General features: G+C 39.2%; 1 protein-coding gene across 1 annotated transcript in view; it reads right to left on the bottom strand.

Moving 5' to 3' along the window:
- Positions 1-18496, bottom strand: part of RALGAPA2 (Ral GTPase activating protein catalytic subunit alpha 2) — a 324808-nt gene that overhangs the window by 192551 nt on the left and 113761 nt on the right. Inside the window, exons 15-18 of the mRNA XM_058684743.1 lie at positions 15493-15730; positions 12901-13065; positions 2869-3000; positions 1059-1156 (exon numbers count right to left, since the gene is read on the bottom strand). Of these exons, the coding sequence (XP_058540726.1) occupies positions 1059-1156; positions 2869-3000; positions 12901-13065; positions 15493-15730 (633 nt within the window). The remainder of the gene's footprint in view (positions 1-1058; positions 1157-2868; positions 3001-12900; positions 13066-15492; positions 15731-18496) is intronic.

Raw genomic sequence — 18496 nt, 5'->3', positions numbered from 1 at the left:
GTGAGTGAACAAAAGCAATAAAATCACTTAATAAAGTTTATAAATAAGGAACACTAAAGAATATAATGTGGAAATACATACATATAGAACAAAACTATAGAGCAAAGCAAGGACATGATAAACACAAAGCCAATATAACATTCTCTGCGGGGACAAGGAAGGAACATATATAGGCCAAAGCAACAGCACTAGAAAAATTCTAGTTCTTAAACTGGGTGGTGGGCATATAGGTATTTATTTGATTATTGAAACATACATATATGTATGAAATATACATATATTGTCAAAATACACATGCAGGTATATACAGAACATATATTTATTAGTATATAAGTATACATAAACATATGCATGTTTATGTATATATGACATATATACAAGTATAAATAAACATATATAAAAAGATACATGCCCTTTAAAAATAAAGACAGAAAATCTTAACACTGGTTATCTTCTAGGCAGGGAGGACTAGAGAGAGATTTTCTCTGTTTATTGTGCACCTTTCTGTTATGTTTGAGTTTTCTATAAATATATATCTACATATTTTTAAAGAATGACTAAGCAGGAGTTACGTGCATGCATGAAATGTGGGCTACTTTTTAATTTTTCTTCTTTATACTTTATATTCAGTCTAAAGAGATAAATGCTATTTTACATTTTTCTAAAAAAGAAATCATAACTGATCTTTGCAAAAAAAAAAATCACTTATCTAGCAACTCATGTCAGGTGGAACATGCTACCTAAAGCAGTTTCAGGAACAGGGAATCTGAATATACGTCTGACAGGCAAGGATACCTGCTTAAAAATATAGAATGCCAGGTACAGACCAGAAGGTAAATTCCATTTTCATGCTAATTTTTTTTTATTTTTGTAGTGTGACTATAATTTTACACAGAAAGTAAGAAAGCCTTTAAGAGCTCTCAGGGTTGTTCAGGGCAATAACACATCTAAATGGAGAAATGTTTTAAAAGAACTGCCACTAATAAGCGTATTTATTATGCCAATAATTTATATGTTTATTTTTAATTACAAACTGATATAGTTTGAAAATATCTTACTGTTATTCCTTCATGTTCTTTCTTCACATATCCTTTATTTTCTTGAATAGGCTTGGACTCTGAAGAACTCAAAGTCTGTATATTTTCTACCTTTTGACCTAGAGATTTTGGGGAAAAAATTAACAAAATATTTTAGATGATAAAATTGGAGAAAAAAAATTATATGTAAGTAATCAAATTTAGATATCCTAAGGTATGTAAAAATAGGAGTTACGATCTGGCAAACTGATAGTCTATGGGTCAAGTCTACCCTATAGAATCTTTGACCCACAGATAGCATTTAAGAGACTGCATTGAGTGCAGCCAATAGGTCCACCTAGCACATTATGTCAGTACAGGGGAAGGTAACAAGACTCTCCTAGGGGCCTTGAGAATGGGATCTCAGAGGAAAGCTGCCTGAGTTTGCCAGGTGAGCTGACAGGAAAATAGAGCAGGAAGGTGGTTCAGTATTGCTCAAGAATAAAGACTGACGAGAGAAAGCATGAATTTATCAGTATCAGTGATAAAAAAGGGAATATCACCACATAGCCTATAAACACTAAAATGATCATAAGAGGGTTTTATGAATAATCTGGGGCCAATAAATTTGAAAAGATTACATGAACTGAACAAATTCCTAGAAAACCACAACTTATCTGAATCAAAACAGGAAAAGGAAAATTTTAATGGTCTTAAAATGATTTAAAAATGTGAATGTTTTTTTGAAATCTTCCTAGAGGAAAATTCCAGGCAACTGGTGAACTCTACCAAATATTTAAGGGGAAAAAATTTAAAACAGTCTTACACCAAACCTTTCAGAGAACAGAAAATCTTTCAGATAATACATTTCTCAAATTATTTTAGTGTATCTTCTTACTTCAAGAAAATTTCTAAGAGGGAATACTTCCCTATTTTGATGAGGCTATGAGATAACCTGTTGATAAACAAGATGGTTTATCTCTTACTTAACTGATGAAACTAAAACTAAATAATAAGCATATTCACTGCCACCAGACACAACTGAAACATGCACTTTCCCTGTAAAACACATCATTCATTGTTTACAGATCTGACCATCTGCCTCTCTGCTTTGCTGGAAGGTGTCAGAGACACTGTGTAGATGGATGCCATCAGCAGTGCTTATTTTCAGCCTCAGCAAAGTTCACAGGCTGCTAATAAACTTTTTCACAAGTCCAGCCAGCCCTCCATTCTCACTGTCAACTTTTATGGCTCTCCTCACAAGACCCTTTCTTGCATGCCCCTACCCTGCCTCCTACTTAACTCTGCTGCTCACCCTGACCCTGTGGTGTGGCATTCTCTGCTTCCCACCTACTCCAGCCACCACTGGACTTCTCTCTAGTCCTCAAACAGACTACTCTTAAAAGAGGTGCACCTAGGGGCACCCAGGTGGCTCAGATGGTTAAGGATCCGACTTTGGCTCAGGTCACAATCTCACAGTTTGTGGGTTCGAGCCCCATGTCAGGTTCTGCATTTGCAGCTCTGAGCCTGGAGATTCTGTCTTCTCTGTCTCTAATCCTCCCCTGCTTGTGTTTTCTCTCTCTCTCTCTCTCTCTCTCTCTCTCTCAAAATAAATAAGTAAACATTAAAAAAAAGAGGTGCATCTAAGTATATATAATTTTAGATAAGTGTATTAAACAGTGAAAATATTTCATTGCCAGAAACCACATCCTTGCTATCAACTTAAAAAGCAAGTTTCCTTGAAATAAATTGAGTGGGGTTAGAATAAACGCAGAAAGCAATACGGCGTGCAGCTCCTTCCCAGCCAGGATCCACAGTCCTATATTGTTTAACCACTGCAGCTACTCCGTACCCTGAGAGGAATCTGGGCGGGGCGGCTCAGTGACGTCAGGTGTGCTGCTGCTCCGAATGATATGCTGCTCTGCCCCCAGGCAGCCAGATTCCATGGCAGGTGCATTTTCTGATTGCTGACATTCTTCCACTTCTGTGGGCATTAACACAAAACATGCAGAGATGTATTCAAAGATTTTTAAAAATAATTTCACCACTTGAACCAACTGATTCTAAAAATGTAGTCTGGGATACTTCCCCCCCCCCCAAATTACACAATAAGATAATCTGCATTTACATACTAAAGTTTTCTTTCTACACTTGTTAACAAGCAATATTCCACTCTAAAAATACATTTTAAGTTCTGCAAAGCATTTTATTTTCAAAATGGAGAAAAAAAAAAGAGAAAAAGCTGCAGAAATGGTTGAGAACTGTGAAAGTCACTTGGAATTTCAGAGCCGGGCATGCCAAGGAATGAGGGAACCAGGAAATACACAGAATAGGTAATTTACATTTGAGGAGAGTAGAAAGTCACACACACACACACACACACACACACACACACACACACGCACACACACACTCTCTTATAGGAAGATAAAAGGAAATGGGAATTTCAACTCTATCATTCCTTTCAACAGATAAATGCACAACTGTCCAAAATAAAATACTACAATTATTTAATAGCTTTTACCACCAAATGCAATGCTGAATTAATCACTAAGTACAAAAATGATCCACTGGCATTTTTTGAGAATTAATACATAATTGTTATAAAATAGAAAACCATAGGTGAGTACTGGCCACTGGATAATCTCACAGCTAGCATTATTACAAACTATATTCTCCCAGAGAATGAGTTCCCTATTCTCTATGTGGCTCCAGAGAGGTCCCTCTAAAACCAAGATCTGACTGCACCACTTCTCTCTTGCCGAGGCCCCACATCATTGTACAGCCAAGCCTGGGATCCTCACAGTGGACATAGGGCTCCCCCTGACCTCTCCCCACAGATTTGATCCCCCACAGGAGCTCTGACTCACTTTAGTCTCCAGCAATCCTAGCCCACCTGCACCTACTGCTCTCTCCTTTCTGCGGCTCACTCTTCCACACTACCCTCAGACCTGTTCCTGCCTCCTTTCCTCCCTCCCTTGCTACCTGGACACCCCTCCTACAGGACTTGCCATGTGGTCCCTCAGCAGACTCCACACTCACTCCTACAGTCATAAAACTTTACATCTACATAGCTGTAACATATTTTCTAAAAATTTTAATTTAGCTAAAGTTTCCTTCCTTCTAAGATAAAAATTCAGCCTGTATTATCTTACCCGGCAGTGTCAACCACTTCCTCATCTGAAATGAAGCTCACTGCCCTTGTGCCACCCTCAGTATAACCCTTTACTCCGAACATAAGCCAAAGTGCTGGCTCTCCCTAGTCAAGTTGTATGTATGTATTACTCTACATGTAACACACAGGACTTCAAGAGAAGGGTGCTGCTTTATTTTTACTATCCAAACAAAAATTCTATTTTAAAGTACACTGATACATGTAATGAGACTTTAAAACTATGAAGTTTGTGTGACCCTTCATTTATAATTCAGAATACTGGGCCATAGTCTAAATTTAGGCACTGACGGGAAGCTGAACTTAGGGCATAAGCAAAAGACGGTCAAGGTAGCAAGACAAGAGCACACAGACCCATTAAAGCCGCATCTCTTCCAGGTTGTCTTTGCCCTTATCTTCTCTTGAATAGTCAAGAACTGTTCATTTTCCCACAGAGAGACACAAGACATGTGTACATGTTTGTGATCTCCCCACACATCTGCAAGCATAGACTAGGCCCTTTTCACAGGTCTGCTTCTAGGCTCCTCAGCATTAGGCAACAGAAGCCAGATGATACCATGAGACCAGACCCTCCCTGCTGCCTTCGTTCATTGTTTATTCTAATTATGCAAGATACTGAAACCTTCTGGGAAGCGTTTATATTCGTTAATGAACCTACTTGTTAATCTAATATCAGTAGAGGGAGCCCAAGAGCTTCCTAATTCTCTAAAAATGATTGGCAAGTGCCAGTTTTTATGGACAGTGGGAAGAGTGGCTTTTATTCACTTAAACTTGATGCCAAAAACTGGTAGATGTTGGTTTCTGGGCTAGGAGCAGAAACAAATAAGAGCCAGGCCAACACTGGCAGCATCTTTTTAAAGATAAAGAACATCGCCATCTGGTGGGATACCATACAGTCACAGCACCATGGTTTCCAAGTTCGAGTGTCCCCACTGGTCCTCAACACAACAGACGGACGAAGAGCCTGCCATCACCAGCTGGTGTGCCTTCCCAACAGGCTGGCCTAATGCAGCTTTAAGGCTTTGTTTTTGTAAAACTGTTGGTAGGAACTTCTCTGATGGAGAAGGTCCAAGCCCACAGAAATCACCAGAAATGGTGAGGATGGGAGCATCCATGATGAGGGTGGAAAGAAAGGGGAGAATCATAATGTCAAGCATACTGTGAGGACTGCTATGCTATTGGTTCCCCGAACTACTGCTATAGTTAGTTGACTATTAAGTGATCTAGTGTGGAAAAAGAATTTAAAATTCTTATCTCACAATTAAAATACAACTTCCTGATTTGTAAATGTACAGTTCTTGGCCTTTCTCACACTTTATACTAAGTATATAGTCAATATATGCCTTGCATAAATGAACAAATGAATACCAAAAATATTTTCTTGATACTCTTTTTCTTAAACAGCTCTTGAGCTCCCTCTGCTGGCTTTTTATTTGTTAAGAAAGGGACAAATGTCAAAACTGCTCCCGTTCCACAGTGTTGCTGTTTCATAACAAATTAAGACCATTTAATACTGACATGCAAATATCAAGATACAGGATTATGTGATACTCAAAGCATGAACAATCTAAGTTATATAAAAATTACATTATAAATTCTGGTTAGGTCTAACACATTCTCTGTTTTGAGTACCACACAATTTGTTCAAATCACTTCAAAGAACTAAATTCTATCTCAGATTCACCAAATCATTCATTGTCTCACAAGCATTGTTACCCTAGTAACTCAAATTTTAAAAGTTCTAACCTTCTAGCTTCTTGATAGTGTCAACTACACAGTACCATTACAAAATCACTGCTTTCTAAGGCTCCACTCAAAACACCAGGAAAATGATCAAATTAGAATTACTTCATTTTTCCCACTGAGAGAAAAATCCACATGATTAAATTAAATTAAGAGTGCAAAGTCTTTAGAAACTTCTATTTATTCCAGACGTCTGACCACTTTTCAAAGCAATTTCACTCAGTCTTTAATCTAAGGCTTTCTTAATCAATCTTATTAAATGAAGTGAGACTCATCTTCAATTACCAAAATTCTGGGTTCCATTTATCCCTCATACAAGGTTGCAAAGGCAAAATGAATAGTTTAATTTCTTTTTAAAAGCATTGTGCATAAGACCAACTTGAGCCTATTAAAAAGCACAAGAGATAGAAGTCAACTCAACATCTTGAGGTTTCTTAGGAGGTCCAAAGGTGAACCAGCCCAGACCCTGACAACAAGCACTTCCTGACAATTGGGCACTACCTGCAAGCCTGACAACCAGAGGCAGAAGCAGCCAAACAAGGCTTTCAGTTTGGTACCATTAAGTCTCTTTTAGAATGAGAGAAGATCACTGAACCTCTAATTGCTACAACCACAATGGCCCTAAAGGAAAAATAAAATCTATCATCAGCATGGCCTATAAGCACTACAGACTGATAAATGTCCCAACATAAAAGCAGTTAAAATTGCAAAACAGCTGGAAAGCATTGTTCTCACAAAGGAGAGGAAGGAAAATCACCAAACTGCCAGTTCTACTTCCCACGTGTGTGTTCATGTAGCTATTCATATAAATGGGATACAGGTGGTTATTAGTTTCCCCCAAATCTGCTGCCACCAAATAGAGTCCCAAAGGGACCAGAATAAATATAAGAGTGGCTGAAGGTAAGTAATCCTCTATTGTTTAGATTATTAAAGCAATTTTTACATATAGACAAGAAACAAAAATAAGAAATGTTAACAAATGAAAACAAAATTAGCAATCATTTTTATAGTAAAGACCTTGTGGCCAGAAAGTCAACATTAAAAGTGTCTGCATACTACGTATAGGTGGATATACATCTACCTATATCTAAACTTAGCCATAGGTAAGCAATATATGCCAACACACTAGGATTTAAATTGGGGCAGAAATTTAATACTCTCGTGTGCCAACCGGTGAGAATGCACAATCTAAAGTAGGATTGATATGCACTGTTCCTGGCCTAGTCTCTCAATAGGACAGTTCGAAAGGGAAATGGCATCATAGTAAGGAGGAGTTCACTACTGTAGCTGTCAGATAAAACACAAGGAACAGCAGACTGTTCTCAGTGTCACTACATGGCTAAGTCCCTTTACCCTTCATGCTATAAAACCAGGAATAAAGATGGCAAAGGCAGGAAAATACTGACTTGGCATGGCCTGCTTTGCTTCACCCCAAATCAGGGTCTTTCAACCTCAACACTACTGATATTTTGGGTCCGACGATTCTTCATGGTAGGGGCTGTCCTGTGCAGCCACTGTCGGGTGTTCAGCAGCATCCCACTAGGGGCCGGTGTTTAGGCACCATCCCAGCTGTAACAACCAAATGTTCCCTGGGGGGCCAAATCATCCCCAGTTGAGAACCACTGTTCTAAATCATATTTAACTTCTGTTGGAACTGTGTGTGTGTGTGTGTGTGTGTGTGTGTGTGTGTGTGTGTGTGTGTATGAATCAAGAATCTGAATAAACTAAAATATAATAGTGAATGAGAAAAAGGTTTCCAAACTGAGATTGTGAACAAAAATAGATTTCTTAAGAGAAAATATTCTGGACAAACTAGTAGAAACCTTGATCAAAGGAAACAATATGGGGAAGAAAATGCACTGTGAAGAACAAAAACTTTTCACCATGAAAAGAATGCCTTTTGGGTGTATATTAACTATATACCAGCCAAATAGAAAACAAAAATATTTTAGATACTTTATTAATCATCTCTAGGCAGTAGTACTTTTTTGACAACCAGATTATCAAGTAGTTGACGCTCATCAGTAACTTAATTGACTGGGGATCATGTTACCATTCATATTGCTTTTCACCTTTGGTATCTACTAGAGAAAAGTATTTTCTGAGAAGTGTAATCCGTAGTCTCAATGAAACAAATTTCTTCCTTCATATTCTGTGAATTAAATAATATGACATCTTACATGCTCATCAGGGGAAGTAAGATTTAATTATGATTTACTATACTACATCATCATACAATATGGCATGATTTAGTGCTACAGAAAGCCACACTCAGGCTATCTCCGATAGTAAATAAATACTGATTTACAATGCCGTCTTTCTGAAAATAAGAACATGAAAACATATCCCTCTTAGCATGAAAAGTCAGTTCATTTTAGAATCTCTGAACAGTAACTGGACATAGGCCTAATTATTCACTGCAGAGCACAGTAGACCCTTTTTTTGAGGGGTCTATGCCAAAAATCACCATTTTTGATGCCATAACGTTTCAGTAATCCAGAAAATACACTGTGTACAAACTACAAGTGGGTGAACTCAATTTTAATTGGCTAGAGCACAAGAACAATGTTTCCTTGTTCTGAAAATTAGCACTTTTTAGCATCTTTTTTTTTCTACTCAAATCAATAATCAGTGTGACTGATAAACATAAACATTACTTTACACATGATTACAATTTATTAATCCCAAGGAGGTACTGCCTACATGATTTTTCCCGTTTATCGATTTTGGGGAGGCACAGCAAGCAAAACTTTTGTGCTGCAGGCATTGTATAGAAGGCGCCCATCACTGGTAGAAACTATGGGTCAAAAGGTCCTAGAGCAAAGACCAGTGGTGCTGCAGAAATTTTCCTTGACTAATTGCTGCTAAATATTTAACTGCATAAAAACAATTATTAATATTCACTGAAAATAAATGCAAAGTGCAATGGCCAGGCACGCATGCGCAGTGTGGGGGGTATTAACAAAGGAAGCAAGGCCTACAGGCAAGCAGGAGAAGCCCAGGGACACTGACGGACACATGAGACAGCGTTACAGTACCTGACAGCCTGTGAGAGCAAGAGGAGTAAGAGAGACCAGGTAAGAGAGCGCTCACGGTGTGAAGGAGGAGCGGGACGCTTTTAGTGGCAGGCAAAGCCTCAGAGAGGTGGACACAGTTGCTGATAGACTGGCTTCGCTTAGCTTCCAGGAGAGATAAAGTAACAATTATGTCAGAAGCACATTAGGATCTTTCACTTCTTTTCTTTTCTTTTTTAACTTATTGCTATTTTTCTGGGCTTTCTTTCAAATTTAAAAAAGGTCTTTTAAACTTTAAAGGAGGTCAGTACAAAGTAGAGTATTTAACTGTAGTCTCTAAGTACAGCCAACCTTCAGTCATTCTGATGACATAGGAGAATGGACACTCACACTGTATCACTTTGTATCACACTCACATTTGGGTTGTTTATTTGGGCAGACACTATAATCCATTTCCCCTTCCTAAAGGACACATACATGAAAAGACAACGGGCAGGGAGGGGAAAATCTAGCCTAAGATAAAAACTGTTCTATAAATAATAAATAATTTAAAAATTGGTTTACTGAGAGCTGACTGTATCCAAAAGCAAATCATTTAGTAAATTAAATATCCTAAAGCACAGAAACACATGAAAGTCAAGTTGAACATTAAAAGATTTGATATTTGAGGGTAAAAAGGCAAAAATCTCCATGAAACCCATCCTTGTATATCACATTTCATGCTTGTTAAATCCATAATTTCTTAGGATGAACTTTATGATGTTCTCAAGTTTTCTACAGACCACTATTTAAATGACCATTTGAGAAAACAGATAAACACAGGAAGAGAATATGCCTCTATATACGAAACCACCATCAGTGGGATCAGTTTTATCCTTAAAACTAAAATATAAAGGTTGACTTGTTGTTTTATTATTTTTACATCACTTTATTTCACATTCACAGAATACAAGTACAAATGGTAATGACACATTTGCAGAGGGTGAAACAAAGTTTTTACTTCCTTGCCCCTCCCCGCTCAAACCCCCCCTCCTCTGGCTGTCAGTATTCCCAGGTCTGATTCCCACAGGGAATCCACAGGGACTACCTGCAATGGGATTACAGCACACTCTTCACAAATGGTTAAGATGATACTTCAAATGACTTCCATGCGAATGTCAAACTGACTTACTTCAAATTTCCTAAAAGATGTGTTCATCTCTCAATGTCAGAGGGCGTCTGAAAGAGCTTTCCTTTTATGAATCAAATGTGTATTTTTCCAAAACTGATCACTAGATATTTAGAAATAATAAAACTTATAATTATTATAATTATAATAATTACTTTGTGTGGAAACTGACTTGCTTTAATCACTCATTTTAGACATCTAAAATTTTAGCATCATTCACACTCAGAAGCAAAGTTTTCCTTTATAATTCTTTAAGACTCTCCTTGCCAGTTCCTTTTAAGTTGCAAACTAGTTCCTTCTCTGTTAAATTGTTCTTTCTCTACTCTGCAATTGCTTATTTTATTATTTCTGTCTTGCCACCATCACTGACATTTTCTCAATCATTTTCTTAATCTAGATTAAGTGTAGTCACTGGGGCAAGTTATAATAATCTTTTCCTTTAATGTTTATTTATTTATTCTGAGAGAGAGAGAGAGTGGGGCAAAGGGCAGAGAGAGGGAGAGAGAGGATCCCAAGCAGACTCCATGCTGTCAGCGCAAAAGCCTAACACAGGGCTCCATACCAAGAACTGCGAGACGATGACATGAGCCAAAATCAAGAGCTGGACACTTAACTGACTGAGCCACCCAGGCGCCCCTATAATATAATAATCTTAAATTATTCTCGTACTGGGATTAGAAAAAATAAATCACTTTCAAATGGGTCTTCCATGATAAACACCTTAACGCTAAAGGTGACAAAAACTTCCTGAGCTGCTATTCTCATTAAAAGGTGGCCTCAGGGCGCCTGGGTGGCTCAGTCAGTTGAGCGGCCGACTTCGGCTCGGGTCACGATCTCGTGGTCCGTGAGTTCGAGCCCCGCGTCAGGCTCTGTGCTGACGGTTCGGAGCCTGGAGCCTGTTTCAGATTCTGTGTCTCCCTCTCTCTGACCCTCCCCCGTTCATGCTCTGTCTCTCTCTGTCTCAAAAATAAATAAACATTAAAAGGTGGCCTCCACACTATCAACACCTACCATAAAAGTATTCTGGGCCTTTTTAAAAGATGGAAAGGCAAGTTATTACACAATGTAAAAATAACAGAACTGAGTAAAACCACTAATAGTCTATATAGATTAGTTTTATAAAACAGCATGATACAATAAAATCTTCAGAGACCGTTGTTTTCACAGGCAACTAAAAAGAAAAAATGTGAAGTCAAACAGGAAATACATATGTATTGCAAGATACATGAAGATAATAGATTGATCCAACTCAATAGCTCTTATCCCATTATCTTTTTAAAAGTTATGGTTCCAAGTGTTATTAATTTTTAATCCTCTAAAGGCCAGGTTTATGACTTTTAAGCGACATACTCTAAACAGACTTTTGTAAGAGCTCTTACTGATGCAATACCATATGTTTCCAGATGCCTAAGAACACTGATAAAACAGAAGCTCACTGGCATAAATGCACCGAGGATTATTGAGAACAATAATGGTGCCACCTCCATGGTGTTGGTCTAAAACACCTGCTGAGAAACTAAAATGCAATTTCTTCTATGGCTGTGTTTTGGCCAAGTAGGGGAATAAGGAGCATGCAATATACAATAGTTTGCTGCTCATTAAAGTGTGAAAGTAAAGTTTTACATAGTGTTTTGAATGATTAATTTTATTATCATTACAGTTCAAGGGCTGTGAAGGGTAGCACGGAGTCTGGGCAGTTCAGGAATGATGACACTTTGTTGCAAACTTCTGCTCTGATTCAATGAGGAAAGAAAGGAGTTTCTAGGAGTTGGGATGAGAATGAAAGTCAGTGTGTAAGCCTTCCCCAAAGTTGCCTGTTACCAGGAACAGAGTCTCTCCTCAAGGAAGGGGATGAAGGAGAGAGCAGGAGAAGTGGAACAGGAGGTGAATGTAGTAAGGTGATAATTACCAACAAATGCTGTAGCAAAAAGCATTAGACAGGGCTAAGGCATAATGTATTTTCGTAAAAGCTCCAACAGGATTCTAAGCCATCTCTATGAAGTCTTTACTAAGTACTGTAAAATATGCTGACTGTAAATGACTCTGATTTATGACCAGAGGATATTGTGACTTTCTGCAGTCAGCATGCTGAATATCGATTAGAACAGTGTGGTAGTACTGATGTGAAAAATGACAGGAAACTCAGATAAATTTGTTTTAAACCTAAGTTACAGCCTCAAAGTCACTGGAGGGAAGGGGTTTTATTTGTTCTTATTAAACACTGGATATAAGCTTACTTTTTAAAGATTTCTCTTTTGGTTTTAAAAGTGTAGGAAATAAGTCCAAAAAACTGGGGGTTCTTGGTCAAGTTCTTATTAATTCTAACAGGCTAGGAGGACAACATCCACAGGCATATAAAGCTCAATTTCCCAAAGAACCCCAAAACGTAAATGTCTCCCTCCAGTCCTGAAAACTAAGTGCATTATTCTCTCTTCCTGTGTGGGAACAGTTGCCACACTAAGATTACCAATGTTCAACAACAATAATGCAACTAACTGTGTGATTACTAAGAATCTATTTTCTCTAAGGTTCAAACAAAAACATCTATTTTCTCTCTTTTGCACAAATATCTCACTCAATATTAACATCTCAAGTTCTTTTTCACAATGGACTCAGAAACAAGTATCAAAAATGGATTTGAAAAGTATCAGAACAGATAATTAAAAGATACAGAGACATCCCATTTAACTCTGAGTGGAATTTTAAAACCTTTAAAACATTTTATTCCTATAAATCCATTTTAGATAGCAACTAGACCTTACAGAAAAAATTTAAATAAATGTTTACCGGTTGCTTTTTGGCGAACAATATTTCTTGCCTTCTCAACTCCTGGTGCCCCAGATGTGGTGGCACTCCTAGATCGCATTGGTTCAGTCACATCTGGGTGGCTCCGCCAGCTGAGAGAAAAGGATCTCCCCACAGTGGTTCCTTTCTGAGAATCTAGAACACAACCTGATAGAGGATAAGATGAGAAAAATAATCCAAAGGCTGAAGTCATTATCATTCATTGCACAGCCTGTGTTGCTCAGCAAATTTCATAAGTACAACTATATTTATTACAGACTCTCTTGTTGCATAATTAGGTACCATTTCCTTATACTTCAGTACGAAGGTTTGCACATAACAGTAATCCAGAAATTCCTGTTGCCAAAGTATTTTTCAAGCATCTCCAACAGCTTCATAACAATAATATCGTCACAGTACTCATTCCAATATAAAAAAAAAAGTGAATAAAACTTTCTCAGTAAAAGAACAATGTCAAATGAAGTTATACCACTGCTGTCCGGTCACTCCAAAAACTACTTTTATAAACCACAAAATTAGAGATCCTGGCTTTAGAATAATGCTCCCTCCTGGAGATGCTAACCTCTCCACAAATTACCAAGAGAAATTTGTGCCCGTTAACTCTAATCAGAGTCAAGTGAAAATCTATGAATAATACAAAATCCCATTTTAGCAAACCTCCAAAACAATAAAATACTGCAGTTTGTAACCCAACTTCTCTGCTTTCCTCTCATATTGCCCTGGTCAAATATTTCAAATGAGTAGTCAAGGTACCAAAAGAAATACAGGGGCAAAGAGAATGAGACAGAGATTTCTGCACAGGTATGATGTGGCTGGTGGCTGCCACAAACGGTGGTTTGTTTTCACCTCCAGGTTCCTGAGAGTGTATTTTGTTTCCACAAGTCCAGTGCTTAGAAGGCAAGTATTTCCATAGTGAATACTTAAAGCCATTTTTAGAATAAAGCAATATAAGAGAGAAATCAGAAGTATTTGCCATGGGCACTGATTAAATTCGTTCTGTATCATTCCATCAGGAGTGTTTTTTGAAGTGTTTACCTTCCTATAAATAAACACAGCCACTCACAGACTGCAGTGAAGATGTAAGAATCAGTCATGTTAACTGTATGTCTGTATGGTGAGGTAATCACTTAATTGGCTCACAGCTCCCCACATTCATATCCTTTGCTGTCCTCTCCCACACCGACCCTGGGCTTCATCACATGACTTACTTTGGTAGCAAACTGAGCAAGCAGAGATCTGAAATGCACTTGAAAATCTGGGCTTGCCCCATTGCTGCTCCTGGAACCTTAAGTCTTTGAACAAAAAGCCTGAGCTGGCCTGCTGGGCGATGAAAGGTATACGGCCAAGTCCCTCCCACAGCCCCAGCTGACAGCTGGCCAATCCCTAGAGCTGCCTACATGATTATTTCACAGCCTAGCTGACTACAAACGCAGGAGTGAATCCAGCAGAACTGCCCAACTGAGTCGAACCCAAACTAGCAACTCATAAAATCAGTATCTAAACAACTGACTGTTATTTTAAGCTGCTATGTTTTGGGGTGATCTGTCACCCAGCAAAAGCTGATACAATCTATAATAAGGCTATTGCTAAAGCTGTGGTCTACTACAGCAAGCAACGTACACTTCATGAATCTTTGGAGCAAAAATTCTTCTCAGGTCTTAGGACCAGGAAAAGCTATGTATCACCTAAGCTGTGGACTGTTTTCACCTTTTGTAATCTGTGATCCTCTGCTGTAACCCTGTGAAGATCAGAGTCAAATCCAAGCCTGCCACCCCTCCCCAACAAGCGGAGGAGGCTCTCTGGCATGCATTCTGGCATTTATAACTGCTCCTATAATCCCACCCCCTTTAATTTTGCCCCCGTGTCCTTATGTATTTTATCTCTCATATTATAGGTGCTTCTATGAACTGCCTCAAAATCTTTAAATAATAAATTGGAGTACAAGTGAATTAACCCAAGGACTGTGTCACAGCCTTAAAGCAGTAATGACAACAAATTGTTGTCCCCAGTAGAAAACACCGCTGATGTTTTCAACCTTGATCTGACTCTAGGTCTCAAAACAATTTTTACCCAGAAACACAACAAAGCCAAAAGGCCTCCTAGCTGAATCACTCAGAAGTTTTCCACTTTCTGCCTTTCCTAGGCAGGCAGTGGAATAAGTCCTTTTAGTGTGGTGCCTTGAGACGGACTTGCCTAGCTTTGATTTCCGGCTTTCTCACGTATTAGCTACATGACCTTGAATGAGTCCATCACCATGGACTCTGTACTTCAGTTTCTCTGTCTGTGACATGGGGATGATAGTATCCACCTCAGAGGTTACCATGAGGGTGAAGACAGATAATGTGTACAAGCACTAGCCATTATATTATTGTTGCTACCACTGCTACTCCCTTTCAGCATCCTTAAGAGGTCAGCGTGCTATGAAACACAATCCAACACCATCATTGAAAAGATACTGCCCACATAGCTGGTTCAGTTTATTGTAAAATTCCATGTGTTAATTGCCTCCATGTACAAATACACACTCCTCCCCAGTCTCCGACATCGGGTGTTACCCTGTAAGAGTAGAAGTACCTTTGCCTCGCTGCTTCTTTTCCTTTTGTTCACTTAATTTGTCCAAAGGTAGGTTTGTCATCTCAACTCCATAAACAGTTCTTGCGAGCACTGCTGTCAAGGAGTCCATGATGTTGGCCCACTCAGTTATGAGCTCCTCCCATTCCGTGAGGGAGGACAGCACGCCAAGAAAGTCATCCCAGAGCTCTCGAGAAATGTATACACAGAGGTTTGCTCGGATCCACGCCACCATGAGCGTCTGAAACCAACCAGCCAATTAGAGACTTTAATCGTCCTCATTTGGAAGAAGAATTTTTAACAAAATATTTTAAGTTACTATTACTAAAATGAGCTTTAAAACAATAAAAAGCACTTTATCTTGTTTTTCTTTTAGTTTCTCAGAATTCATTTGATCAACTGAAACCAGGATCTGAGCTCGTGAGAAATTAGTTACCATTAAGAACAAAGCTCCTGGGGCGCCTGGGTAGCTCAGTCGGGTAAGCATCAGACTTCAGCTCAGGTCACGATCTCGCGGTCAGTGAGTTCGAGCCCCGCGTCGGGCTCTGGGCTGATGGCTCAGAGCCTGGAGCCTGCTTCCGACTCTGTGTCTCCCTCTCTCTCTGACCCTCCCCCGTTCATGTTTTGTCTCTCTCTGTCTCAAAAATAAATAAACGTTAAAAAAAAAAAAAAAAAAAAAAGAACAAAGCTCCTGACTGAAAATCCCTCTAGTGCCTGCGGCTGGTCCTGGCCATAATCGGGAAGAAGACAAAGCTCTCGGTACTACAACTATTCTGCTTCTTGGACAGCTCTCTCTCACTCTGTACAGTAGCTACTTCTAGCATCCTCTTCACAAAGCATCCTCTATGTAAACCTCCAGCTCCACCAACTCCTCCCTGCTTTCTAGCAGATGAACTCACTGCAGATTTAAGAGAAAATAAAACCCATTAAACAAGCCCCACAAGCCCCATGTGTTTGCCCAGCTTCTCCTCCACCTCCAGGCTTTAAGTGAAGAGAGTCTCCTGCTCCTCTCTGCTTGTTCCCACCTCTGCTCTGAACCGCCTCCTTGCTCTTTGTGTTTCCATGAACGCTGCCTCTCTTTTTTCTCCAATCTATCCTACTAACCCAGCTTCTCCCCATCAGCATTCAAACATTCTCCAAGCCTACCTCATCTTAAAAACGAAAAATAAACAAAAAAGTTCCCTTGACCCCAGATTCCTCCCTCTAGCTAGAACATTTAAAGCCAAACTTCTTGGAAGAATGTCCCATACTCACTGCATGTATACCTCCTCATCTCCCTATTCCACCAACTGCTCTGGCTTTCTCCCTTCCTATGCCACCCCATCTCTGCTGGGGTTCTGGTCTCCATTCTTGTGGCTCTAGTTACCACATGTAAAATTCTTCTGAGTCTCCATGGTTAGCCCAGACCTCTTTGGTTTCCTGACCTTGTCGATCTGGGTACTAGACAGCTCTACTTGCAGTCACCTGCAGGCATGATAGTAAAAAGAATTCAGCACTTCCACTGAGATTCTTCCAGTTCCTTGGCCTGGTCTCTCCTGCTCCTGGCCTTTGCATGTAGCTTTCCTTCCTCTCTTCCTTTCTTTTTTGGCTTTTTATCTCCCACTCATTCTTCAAGTCACAATGTGGACATTACTTCCTCCAAGGTGTCCCTGACTGCCACCCCACCCAGCCTCTAGTAAGTGGCATCCATTCCCACCATTGTCTGCATTCCCCATTAGAGCACTTTCCTTGAGCGTCTACTCACTTCTCCATGTCCCTCCTCTAGCCTATGTCTGTAGCACTACAATTGGTCACATGGGCAACCCCACCAGACAAGTGTGCACATATTCTGGATATCTCCTCACCTTGAAATTGCCTAGTTCCCTCTCTCTGCCCAGATATTCCACACCCTTTAAAATTCACATCAAAATACATCTCCCTTGAAAGAAGTGCCAAGTCCATGTCAGGTGAGCCCCAAAGGCTTTCTTAATCTTACTACAGGGCATCTTTATACCCAAAGTTTGTGTGACTTCCCCAATCCATTGTCAGAGCTTAATGTTCTTGTTAAGGTGCCAACCTGCAAATATTTCTGCCCACCCCGGATGCAGACAGACCCCCGCAGTTGATGGGGGTTGTCCTATGCATGGGATAGGGGTAAGCTGGCTTTTTAATTAAACAGAAATTTTTCTTTAAGATACACATAGGAGGAGATACGTAGGTGGCTCAGTCGGTTAAGTCAGTCCAACTTTGGCTCAGGTCGTGATCTCGTGGTCCATGGGTTCGAGCCCCGTACCAGGCTCTGTGCTGACAGCTCAGAGACTGGAGCCTGCTTCCAATGCTGTGTCTCCCTCTCTCTCTGCCCCTCCCCTGTTTGTGCTCTGACACTCTGTCTCTCTCTCTCTCTCAAAAATAAACATTAAGAAAAAAAGTTAAGGAAATCTCAGGAAAACTCTGAGAACTAGAAAATAGTCTGTAATTATGCAGGCCTGTTTTGACCACTTGAAAAATCATATTTAAAGTGACTCCTTATGCAATGTACTTTTTCTCTATGTTTCAATTCATGTTTACCATACTTTTTAAAGGGGGAAAAATGTGAAAGTTGAGCTAAAATCATTAAATATATTGAGAACAAGGTTTTAAATTTTCATACTTACAATCTGATTCTAAGATGGATGAATTTTTTAAAATTAAGAACAGTGCAAAAGAAAAAATAAATAATTTTATCATTCATTATTACTAATATTTTTAAAGTATTATTTATTATGATTACAATGCCATCTTCTGTTTATTCAATTTTACACTCCTTTTTTCAAAATGAGTTTGAGGGCATTACCATAAAGTGCATATACACAATAAAATTAATAAATAGTAGCTCAAAAAGATAATCTTAGCAGAGTAAGGGGAAGAAGGAGAAACTGGCAATGTTACCAGCACTCAGTCTCACGTCTGGTTACAGCACTAGCTTCAGATTAAAAGCAGAGTTTTTGTGTGGTAAAAGACGCCCTGTATTGGGAATCTTGCATTGGCT

The sequence above is a fragment of the Neofelis nebulosa genome, chromosome 9, assembly GCF_028018385.1.
Source record: "Neofelis nebulosa isolate mNeoNeb1 chromosome 9, mNeoNeb1.pri, whole genome shotgun sequence".
In the NCBI taxonomy this organism is placed as follows: Eukaryota; Metazoa; Chordata; class Mammalia; order Carnivora; family Felidae; genus Neofelis; species Neofelis nebulosa.
Note: the sequence above shows the minus strand (reverse complement) of the source record. Positions and strands in the feature narration are given on the sequence as shown.